The 11,230-nt window shown below is 53.2% G+C and overlaps 1 protein-coding gene across 1 annotated transcript; it reads right to left on the bottom strand.

Annotated features, from left to right (window-relative positions):
- Positions 1–217: 217 nt before the first annotated feature.
- Positions 218–9,821, bottom strand: TGME49_289320 (casein kinase I, putative). The gene is made up of 13 exons (XM_018782079.1): positions 9,008–9,821; positions 7,347–8,676; positions 6,281–6,540; positions 5,628–5,723; positions 5,171–5,363; positions 4,554–4,667; positions 3,886–3,998; positions 3,507–3,566; positions 3,289–3,367; positions 2,851–2,938; positions 2,412–2,492; positions 1,647–1,692; positions 218–1,206 (listed from the first exon to the last, which is right to left on the bottom strand). Exons 2-13 carry the CDS (start codon positions 7,483–7,485, stop codon positions 1,177–1,179), a joined length of 1,299 nt encoding a protein of 432 aa, XP_018636403.1. The 5' UTR covers positions 7,486–8,676; positions 9,008–9,821; the 3' UTR covers positions 218–1,176.
- Between the last annotated feature and the right edge of the window lie 1,409 nt (positions 9,822–11,230).

Below are 11,230 nucleotides of genomic sequence, written 5' to 3'. Positions count from 1 at the left end.
TACTCGGCTACCTGTCTGCAGGATACGAAGAGACGTGGAATGGTTTCTGTGTGTAAATGTGAGGACAGGCTTGAGCAGTGCGGCAACTGCGAGCGTTCGTGACAAGGTTTCTCTTTGTCTCTTTCCAAGAGCGAAGAGCCATTCCAAGATACACCTGCAAGCGCCGAAGACATGCCCCTCCACCGGATGGCTTCGAGCGCAGGAACCTGCGTCCTTGTTTGCCGAGAGCCTGTGTTGCCTTGACTAGGAATACCTCTGATTTTAAACGGGCGTGTCTAGGATCCATTGTCGATGCATGCAAACGCATATCAATAAACAATTCGGTTAACTCACTGGAAACAAGGAACGCCCTGACTCGCAGGATCGTCGCCTCCTGCCCTTCTTCCAGCATGCCAGCGGAAAAGAAAGCTTTCTGCACATGCAAAAATACACTTCCACTTACACACATATATATAGGTAGATACATGTAGATACATATATATACATCTATATACATACACAAAAAATCGGCTTAAATACCGTGCATGCGTAGATGCATGCGTGCGCACAAGGTGGAACGTGGTTCTCTCGTTTGCTTCGTTCTCTGGTCACGACGCCTTCACCTTCCGATTTCTGTACACGGAGGCCGCAAGCAGAAACCTCGAGAAATGAAAGCAGCGCAGGAGACGATGCAGAAGCCAAACCGCAACTCTCGCTCGGAGAAGTCCAGGCCAGGCAAAAATGCTCGGAGTGCATGCGCGGAAGGCAGGCGAACAACGCCAGCCCACCGGGACCGTCAAAAAAAGAACTTACGCCCACGGCGTCCCCAGGGAGAGGAAGCTGTGAGGACCGTTTCGACGAGGAAAGAGAGACGCTCAAAAAGGAGAGGCACCTGCAAGCAGGTATTGCCTGAGTTGCCTGCAGGAAACGGCTCCCGCGCGGCGTCAGAGGCGGAGACAGAGTGAAGGAAAGACGCCGCGAAGAAAAACGAAAGGGAGAGAAGTGAGGAGAGAAGTGAGGCGACGCCGAAGCAGGATAGAAAGGAGAGAACGAAGCTAGGGGGGAGAGGACGAGAAAGAGGAAACCGACAGGAAGAGAGAGACGAGGATGTCAAGGGTGGACTCGAGCTGCAGGGGAACAACGACAATGAAGGAGAGAGATGCCAACTGCGGGGACAGGAGCGCCTCCGCAGTTCATCTAGGCCTTCGTCGGAGAGCGCCGACATAACTGCAAAGCAAAGAGCCAGAAAAAGGCGAGGAAGTCGTGACGGGCAGACGCACCGAGGCGCCGCAAAGAGACAAGTCAAAGCCGAGAGCGACACACTCTCAAGGAGAAGAGGAAGCGAAAGCAGACGCGGGTAACGTGAAGGAGAAAAATCATAAGAAGAAAGTGAAGAAGACTCGAAAGACGGAAAGAAGTTGAGAAGAAAACGTGTAGACATGAAGACAGGAGCAAGAAGCAGAGACTGCTCGATTTTCAACTCGCCAGCAGAGAAGAAACGACGTGGAAGCTCAGAGGACAACATACGTATCTCAGGAGGAAAAACCACACTTGACGGCTTTGCTGAGGCACAGGCTTGAACGCACCAAGAGAGCCACTGCATTTTCTCCGATTGTCCCCTTCAGCGCGAACGCTTAACGCTGCCCTTTTAGACAGAGAGCACTCACCAGTGGAAGACAAGAAAATCTGCCTCCTGGCCATCTGCCGTCCTTCCTGACACAGAAAGAGACAATTGAGAAAAAATGCAAAGGCACTGGAAATCACATCTCGCCTCACGCGGTTCCCTCAAACTCAAAATGATCTACATAAATATATATATATATATATATGCAAATATATGATACACAAAAAACGCATACGTCCTTCTATGCTCTCTCCCATCAACTCTTCCTGTAACGATCAACACACGCAGTTATCCATCGACCTACCTTGCTCCATCTACATCTCTCTCTATCGATCCATCTCTGTCTTCATTTATCTATCTCAAGCTCTCAGTCTATACTATCTCTCCCTATCGATATCCATGACACAAATAAAGACATGAATCAATATTCTTACTCATGCATATATAGTGGTGCCTGGGGGCGGCCCTGTACGCCCTCGCCCACAAACGCGTCCTCTGTCTCTCTGCACCTATCTGGACATTTTCCATATACATATATATATATATATATACACCTGTCCTTGATATACTCAGAGCTCTACTTGTGAATATAAAGAGCTCCGCATTTAAGGCGATCTTGGGGGTGTGGAGAGTTCCGTAGAGAGCGACAAGTCGCGCGAAAACAAAAGGAAGAGAGAGGAGACGACACTCTATCCAACTCAGGACTCTGCTCTGTCGGTCGTCTGATGATCACGCATGTAATTGCAAAACCGCAGATATCCAGCAGTGTCCGTTGTCTTTTATGTTTCTTGTCTCAGTGCATCCTTACGCGTCTTCTTTCCGCGTAGAAGTTTCGCGCGACCCACGGTCTCCCTGATCCACCAGACTCGTGCGTTCATGCACCATGACTCTGCAAGGAACTCAGGAAACTCGAACGTTTTCAGCCAATGAAATATCCATCACTTTTCTCGACTTCCCTCTCCCTCCACCAAGACATGCCTCCCTTCAAACAAGCAGTGACCAATATGCATGCATGCATGCAACGATCCAGATCCATGCTGTGCTGCCTACATCACATCCTACGTACATATGCACATATATATATATATATATATATAACTATGTTGCTAACTGGGCTGCGCTAGCCAGGTCTCGAGAGTGCGATCTACAGAAGGTGGAGGCCTGCAGCGCATGCACAGTGATCGGCGGCAACCGACGCGTTTTTTCAAGGTCGAGCTGCGACCGAGTGAGAGCTTCTGAAAACCTACGACAGGCCGCCGGGGTTCGTTGCCATCGAAGGATTGCCCACGTTCCCGTTGCTGAAATGGATTCCTCGTTCGCGGTCGCCACTCCGCGCTGAGACGCACAAAGGGCGGAGGGGGAGGAAAGGAGGAGGAAAAGGAAGAGAAAACAATGGGGGAACCGTGGACAGAAAGCGAAATGCCGACGAGAGAGGCAGTTAAGAAGGAAAGAGGAGAGAAGGGAACGAGAAAAGACACGGAGAGAGAACTGACAGAGGAAACGCGAAAGCAGAGAAGAAAAGGGAAGACGAGGTGCCGAAGGAGAGAAGAGAAGAAAAGAAGACACAGAGCGAGGAGACAGAAGAACAAAAACATCTGAGAGTCAGCGAAGCGAAATGAGACACAGACGCGAGAGAAGGCACAGGAGCGGAGCGAGAGACAAGAAAAATATTGACTTGCTCTCACCAGCGACAGGTCGATCTGTCTCCCGCTTCCCTCGCGTTCGGGTGTCTTGACTCAGTAAAACATGTTGCGCTCGACTGCTCTGCAGCAAAGCAGAAGGAAGGAGAAGAACTCTGCGAAATGTGAAACACAAGACATGCGCTGTCACAAACGAAACGTTGAGAAGGAACAGACAACACAAGAAGTCTCCAAACGGCTGCTCAACCTTTCCGACATCTTACTGGCGGTCCGAGACTGCGCGACGAAAGTTTCACTGTCCAGTCGAATTCGCGGTCACTGTCCTGAAAAAAAAATGCAGAACGATCCCCAGTGTCCAGTGCAACGTTCATGTTCAAAAACGACCGCAAACTAAGGCGCTGATAGACCACACACAGAAGTCACACTGGCACATATATGGAGGGTCACATAAATGCATATATAAATATAAATATATATATATATATATACATACAAACATATACCAACATACGTACATATACACGCGTGCGCATACATACGCATATATATATATATATATAGATAGATAGATACATGTATATATAGATACATATATATATATATATATACACTTTATTTGTACGACATGCATGCAGGCCTTACATCGTAGCCCTCTTTGATGTAGAGATCTCGAAAGAGTCGCTTGAGGTAGGCGTAGTCCGGTCGGTCCTCGAATCGCAAGGAGCGGCAGTAGTGCAAGTATGTGGCAAATTCGCCTAAAACGAAAAGAGAGATTTCTTGAAACGTCGAGAACGTCGCGAGGAAGTCATCTGGTTGTCGCCTTTGAGTTTGGTAGACATGCACGGGTCGTTCCAGGGAATCCTTCGCGGACTCGCAAACAGGAAGTCTCTCGGGTGTGTGCTCTCTTTGCGCTATCTCCGTCAGTTGTCCCTCTCGGTTCGCCTTCTGTTCGTCTCTCCGTTTCTCCCGTTCCTCTTCTCTCTGTCTTCTCTTCCTGTCTCGATGGTCCTTCGCCTTTCACTTTTCTCAGCCGCAGGTTACATCGACGCTGCGAATCAAGGCGACATTTGCCTGCTTCCTCCCGCTCGTCTTCTCTTCCCTCCCTGCCTTCCCCTCCCCCCCCCCCCACCCTCTACGCTTCCTCTTCTCCTTCCCTCCGTTAAAAAAGTTGTCCCTTCTCTGAGCTATCCGCCATGCCATCCTCGTTCCGCCTCGGTTTTCTCTTCTTCTCGACTCGCTGTGCTGTTCCCTCTGCCGATGCACTCCGCGTGTGACCTGCGCGGCCCTGTCGCCTGCCTGCAGTGCCTTACTAGGATATCCCTTGCATAGCACCTCGACGGGCGTCGACATCTTCTTCTCCATGATCTTGTGGTACTTCTCCTGTTTGGTATTCGCTTTGATGCCCTGCCAAGGCAGCGTGCCTCCTGCGACCCGCGCACAGGCGAAAAAACGGTGGGCAAATCAACAACCGCGCGCGCGCGATTCTCGCTCCTCCCCACAGTTCCCCTGGCCTGCCACAGCCGAAAAAACAGAGGAGCTCCCCCGGCAACTGCGCAGGCGTCGTCGTCGTCTCGGACAGCCGCGCATCACACGACGCCTCTCGTTCACAGGGCATGCAGTTTCACTCTGAGAACTCAGCAGGAAAAACCACGAGCTGCGTTCTCGTTCGCCTCCTCCTCTCCACAGGGGGAGAGCGACGTCAGCGCCTTCGCACCACAAGGAGGAAACACCGGAGCCACAAAGGACCTCTGTTTCCTTGTCGGGCAGGCGCATGCAGTGTGAGACGCGCCAGGAGGTGCATGCAGTGTGAGACGCGCCAGGAGGTGCATGCAGTGTGAGACGCGCCAGGAGGCGCATGCAGTGTGAGACGCGCGAGGAGGTGCATGCAGTGTGAGACGCGCGAGGAGGTGCATGCGCGAAGGCCTACCTCGACAGAAGTACATGAGAACGTAGCCGACTGCTTCGAGGTCATCTCGGCGACTCTGCTCGGAACCCAGATGCGCACTGATGGACGCGTAGCGCGCCGTTCCCGTGAGATTCTTGTTTTCTCTGTACGGAATATGTTGGTGCGTTTTCGGATCGCGAAACTTCTTCGCCAGGCCGAAGTCGATCACGTAGATCTGCGGACAAAGCGTCGACGCCTCGCCTCGCATCACGTCCACGCAGCGGCGATACGCCGAAGAACACAGAGAGCCGGTGGAAAGGCGTCGAAACGCGCTTCTCCCGAAGCACTCTCAGGGCGTCTAGACATTCCAAGTCACAGCGATCAAGCGGAAATGGGGAGAGGGCGGGAGAGAGAGAGCGAAGGCGCGAGAGAGAGACAGAGAGAGAGAGCGGAGAGAAACAGTGGAACGCAGAGGAAGAGAGAGGGAGGAGACACATACCGTGTTTTGATTGCCGGCACCGCCGAGAAGAAAGTTATCTGGTTTGATATCTCTGTGAATGAAATTCTTGGAGTGGATGTACTCGACGCGTTGCAGCTGCAGAGAAAAGATCCAAAAGGACTCATATGCTTGAAGCGAAACTGGAAATCGACAAAGGCGACTGAGAAACGCGCACTCGGAACCCTGTACCTTCCCTCATGGAATTTTCGACCAAGACCGCATGCCCAGCGAGCGACAGAGAGATGCCCAGAAAACGTTTCTCACGCTCTGTCAGACAAAAGACGAAGGAATCAACGTCTGAGTCAAACGGTTGCACAGCCGCGGCACACAGACACACGAAACAGAAGCAGAGAACGAGAAAGGAGAGATACGCGCCGATGAATGAGAATCATTTTACAAAAATAACCGGACCTGAAGGAGAGTCAAAGCTCAGCTGAGGCACGCGTCCCCCTGTGTGATGCAAAATGCGATTTCTACACGACATCGGCGAAGAAACACCGAGAACTGCAGCGCCACAGAGAGAAGAAGAGCCGCAGGGGAGAGAGCGATGTAGAGACGAACATGGCGCTGGAAAGCGAAAGAAATGGGGAGAGGGGAAGGTGGAGGAAAACATAAGAGAGCAGGACGCAAACACGCCGCGAGAAGCAACTCACAAACTGGTCGGCGAGAAGAAGAATGGTTTTGAGAGAGAAGGTGCGATTGCACAAGTTGAAGACGTCCTCTAAAGAAGGTCCGAGCAACTCCATGGCCATGATGTTATGGTCGCCCGCAGTCTCGCAACAGAACACTTGAGCAATGCCCGTTCCTCCCTGCAAATGCTTCAAAAGTTTGTATTCGTACAGCAACTGCGGGTGCTTCGCCTTGGTGCTTTCGACCTTCAGCGCCACCTCCTGACCGGTCTGAGAATTCAGGCCTGCCAGAAGACAAACGGAAAGCCGACGCCGCCTCCGCATGCATGCAGCGAAAGCACGGTGCGAGAGCGAAGAGAGGCGAAAACGACGAGACAGAAGACGGGAGAAACGCAAGAAGAAAGGGGAAACAATCAGAGGAACCAATGCAGAGCGACTACGCCGGTCGAGACACTCGGCAACCCAGTGTTGAAATACATCTCTAGAAAACACTGAAGGAGACATATCCGTAACCGAGCTCGGTTTCTATCCTGAATCGCATGCATACATATATAAATGCATGTGTAGTTCTGGACAGATGAATATGTATTTGCGTAAATGCATACAGACACATACAAATGTTTGCTTATGTGTGTATTTACATGCATGAATTTGTACAAATGTAAATATGCTGCAGACCTGCACAAAGGAAGAATGCAAACAGCGAGGGAGAACGAGACGTAAGCATGTGTGGGAGAAGAGAGAGAAGTTGTCAAGAGGCACAGAGACGACATGGGCAGAGACTCCCTTCCGCTGCGGCTGCAACGGAGAGACGCTTCAAGACGAGAAAGATGGAAAGAGAGGAGAGACAAGGAAAATTGAGAGAATGTTTCCGGTGTTTGTCTCTCCTAAATTGGTAGAGGACAGTACCCCAACCACGGCGTCGACCGCCCACTCAGACGCACTTCAGCCACACATGTGAGACGCGTCTTCAAGAAGCACAAACCAGAGGCGCGGGCCTTCGGGGTGTACAGACACCCCAATGCCAGGCTGCACAAGAGTTTTCTTCCCATGCAGAGCCAGGAAAGGAGGAGCGCGGGACAGACCGCACCTTTGTATATGTCGCCGAAGGAACCGGATCCGATTTTTCTGCCGATTTTCCAGACGCCGGCGATCTTCAAATCTTTCAGAGGGATAGACGAAGAGGGTCCGACCCCCGTGTGGTTGCGGGTGTCTTGATGGTGCGCCATGGTGTCCTTCTCGGATAGCTCTTCTCACCGAGAGAACTGTCTCTTACGAGCTGCGTTTTCCTCGGTGCTTGGCTCTGCCCCTGTGCCCCTCTAGATCTTCCCGTCGCTTCGAGCGTCTGCAGGCTTCGAGCTCGAGAGGAAGTCGGCAAACTGTATCTCCGCTCTCTCCTTCGCTTCTCGACGCGCTGCAAAGAAGCTGGACTTCCTCGCACAACGGTCGTAAAGGGAGGAGGGAGGGGAGTGCCGGAAAAAAGCGCAGAAAACGCGGAAGGCACACAGGGACGAGGAGAGGAGCGAGGAGGAAGACGGGAGGGAAAAGGAAGCGAGACTCTGATGATCAGAGAATCCTCTCTCGGAATGCGATAAACAGCCAACTGGGGAGAAACCTCAACGAGGTGGAACGTTCCCCAAAACTCGGAAACACGACGACGAAAAAAGCGAACCACCGCCAGCGGCCCTGATAGGAGACGTGACCGCAGAGATTCAAAAAGAGCGCGTCCGCTGCTGCTTGCGGTGTACGTACACTCGGAGAGCCAGACGAATAGTCACACAAAACCTGGAGCAAAGACAACAGGGTTGTGGGAGACACCTGAAAACAAATTCCAGAACTGGGGCATGTGCAGCCAAGCACTGGTTCTAGACAACTTTACAGAAAAAGCTCGTAAGAAAAAGCAAACTCGTTCCTCTCAACCGACGGTACGCAGCGGTACCGTTCTTCTGGAAGTGGATGGACACCCGAAAAAGTCAGACGCCCGTGGACGCAGAGGAGGCAACAGCCGCTCGGTTGTCAGAACGCTCCGGCGGAGTACAGCGTAAGGGAAGAGCGCAGCACGAATATCCACTGGTGTCCAGCCGGGAGTTCCTACGTACCCGGCGAAACGCGCTCTCTCGACAGCAGAACAGCGGCGCCGATGTGTGTCGACGACCCACTTTCTCGTCCCCAAATTCGGCAAAAAAACCCAGCTTTTCCGAGCAGAAACGGCTGCAGACGCCCTGGCTGGCGACGTGCCTGGGGTGTGCATACACCGGAAGTCCGAGGAGAGCGACGGAGGCGCGCGCAAATGGCCATGGGTGGCAAGGAGGAAGAGCGAAGAAGACTCATCGACGAAGATGAGAGGCTTCGGCCACAGAAGGCGCGATTCCGTCTTTCCTCTCACAGCTCCCCCACCACGAGAGAGGACGGCATTGCCTCTGAAAACAGAAAAGGAGAGACGGAGAGACGCGCAAAGAACTGAAACAGCGAAGTCAGACAAGGGCACCTGCGCCGCGCACACCCGCGGGGGACCTCCTGCTAGTCCTCTTCCTCCGGGATGCAGAGCTCGCGCACAAAAAAACGGCCACTGTCTCGCCGGAAAAGAAACTGGAGGCGCGCGGCCGGCACAGCAGAGGAGAGAAGCGATGGGCGCGGTAGTACGGAGAGAGCAGTTCCACCTGCAGAGTCTCCACTGTGAGGGAAGAAGACGAGAGCTCCGGAGTCAATAGAGGCTGCGATCCTCTTCGCTGTCGCTCTGCGGCGGCCTACCAAATGGATTTGACAAGCAGACTGTTACCGGCCATGGGGAAGCGACGAACAAAGCTCGGCGCAAGCGGCAAAGATGAAGAACGCCCGAGAAGACGCAACGCGCGTGAGAGACGGAGAAAAGGAGGGTAGGCGGAGGCAAAGGCAACGGTCGAGGCACTGCTCGCTGCGCTCTGAATCGCCTCGGCGAATCGTCTCGGAGGAAGTCCACAGAAAAACACTGAAAACTTTGCGGACGCTGCGCCGCGCTATCCCGCCTTCAGCCACCTGCCCAGTCGGTCGGTCTAGTGTACATACACCCGAGGGGTGAAACTGTGCGAGAGAGCAGGCGAGACTGGGAGCGGCCACACGTTGGCATCTGCCTCGTCTCTGGCGCTCGCCAGGCCTCCGAGAGATTCTGCGGAGGGCGCAAAGGCCCGGGAAGCTTCCCGAAATAAAATGCACAAGAAGATGCAACAGTACTCGCGAAAGAGGGGAGAAAACCGACGGCGGGACAGCCAGCAACAGGGCAGCGGGCAGCAGAGACGGTCGCTGCGTTGCCGGAAGGCGGATTCAGGGGGAAACTCGGCGGCAGAGAATCGGAAAAGTACGCGGAAACGCGGAAAGAAAACTCACCGGCCCCGCTGCTAGGCTGCAGAGCAAAACACCTTTCTCCGGGGCGCGGGTCTTTCCATCCTGAACCTCTCTTTTTCTCAAGGCCGGCGGCACAGCACGGGAAAGCTGCGTTGCCGCGAATCGCGCGAAAGACGAATGCCCCTCTGATTCAGCGAGGAAAATCGCAGGGGCGGTCGACAGTCCAGCCTGCTGGAAAAGCCACGGGAACACGAAATGGCTGCAGGAGAACCGGAAACAGCATGCCTGGCAGGTGAGAGAAGTGTGCAGATAGCTGGACCCGGGCACTGCGGCCGCAAAGAAGAAGGCCGCTGTGCCGCATCCGAGACGGAGGCCTCGTCTTCGACTTTGGAAAAACGCGTTCGCGGCGGCGCGGAGAGAAAAGGATGCCCAACAGAAGATGCGAAAACTGGGAGAAAAACGGGAAAAACGCAAACAATCGCCCTCTCGCAGTCGCGACACATGCTTCCAAGTAGTGCGCAGAACAGAATTTGACAAACCCCCGCAATACCCATGCGCTCGTGACCATCTCTGGGCGCCCTGGTCTGCGGTGAAAAAGGAAGAACTCTGTGACGCGTGCTCTCTCTTCTGTAGAGTTTTCGCTCTCTCGGCAGGTCGTCTAGCCTCCAATTACTTGCACCCGTTATTTCGCAGCTACTCACGTACACACTTCCGCTTCTCTCCACATGTACACGCTGTGGCCGGCTCGGCGGCCACTTCGAAACCAAGAATGTTTACTCACCCGTGGGCACTCACAAATGGAACAATGAACAGTTGCAATGGCCATGCTCTGACAAACTTACACCGGGTCCTTCACGAGTGGAACAGTGGATGTTTTCAATGCCCACGTGGTATATTGCAGACACCTGATCGTTCACAAATGGAACAAGGGATGATTTCACAGCCCACTTAGACTGGGGGACAAGTTGCAAGTGTGTTGCTGGGAGTCGATGGGAAAACACAAAAAGGAGAGGATGCAGCGAGAAACCTGCACGCGAATGATGCACATGGCCGACGTGCTACAGCCACTTGGGTTGATCTGCTCGGTTCCCCCAGCAGAATTACACTTTTTTCTTGTGCCTCACCCTCCAGTGGTGAATGACCTTATTCAGGTCGTTCCTTGGAACAGAACCAACTAAATGTGAACGTCCGAACTCTGTGGAAGGGCGCGTTCAACTGCTTGAAACTCGAGGGTGGTAAGTGTTCTTTCTGTGTCCAGCAGTGCCACGGGTTGCGCAGGGTTGCAAGCAGTGATTTCTTCCCTCCCCAGTCTGGACACACTGCAGAGAGCCAGCCACCAAACGAAAGGATTTCATTCCATGTTTTCCAGATTCTTCTCGACCTCTTCGTTACGCGAGCAGAAAGTCGATTTTCAGGCGCCTTCGCGCGTGCGCCTCTCACCTCGTTGACGCAATTGCCGCACACAGTTCTAAGGTCTTGTTCGTGTTTTTATTTTGCGCACCGCCGACGCACCACCCCTGTCGGTTTACCGCTCTGACTTACTGGGGGTGAGCATTCTGAAGACGAGGCACAGACTCCAAGTATCACCACGTGATACAGAAAGTCCTCAGAGACTCAAATAACAACTCACAGGCTTACTTGTCGCGTGCAGGA

The sequence above is a fragment of the Toxoplasma gondii genome, chromosome IX, assembly GCF_000006565.2.
Source record: "Toxoplasma gondii ME49 chromosome IX, whole genome shotgun sequence".
NCBI classification, from domain to species: domain Eukaryota; phylum Apicomplexa; class Conoidasida; order Eucoccidiorida; family Sarcocystidae; genus Toxoplasma; species Toxoplasma gondii.
This window is presented reverse-complemented; position numbering and strand designations above follow the sequence as displayed.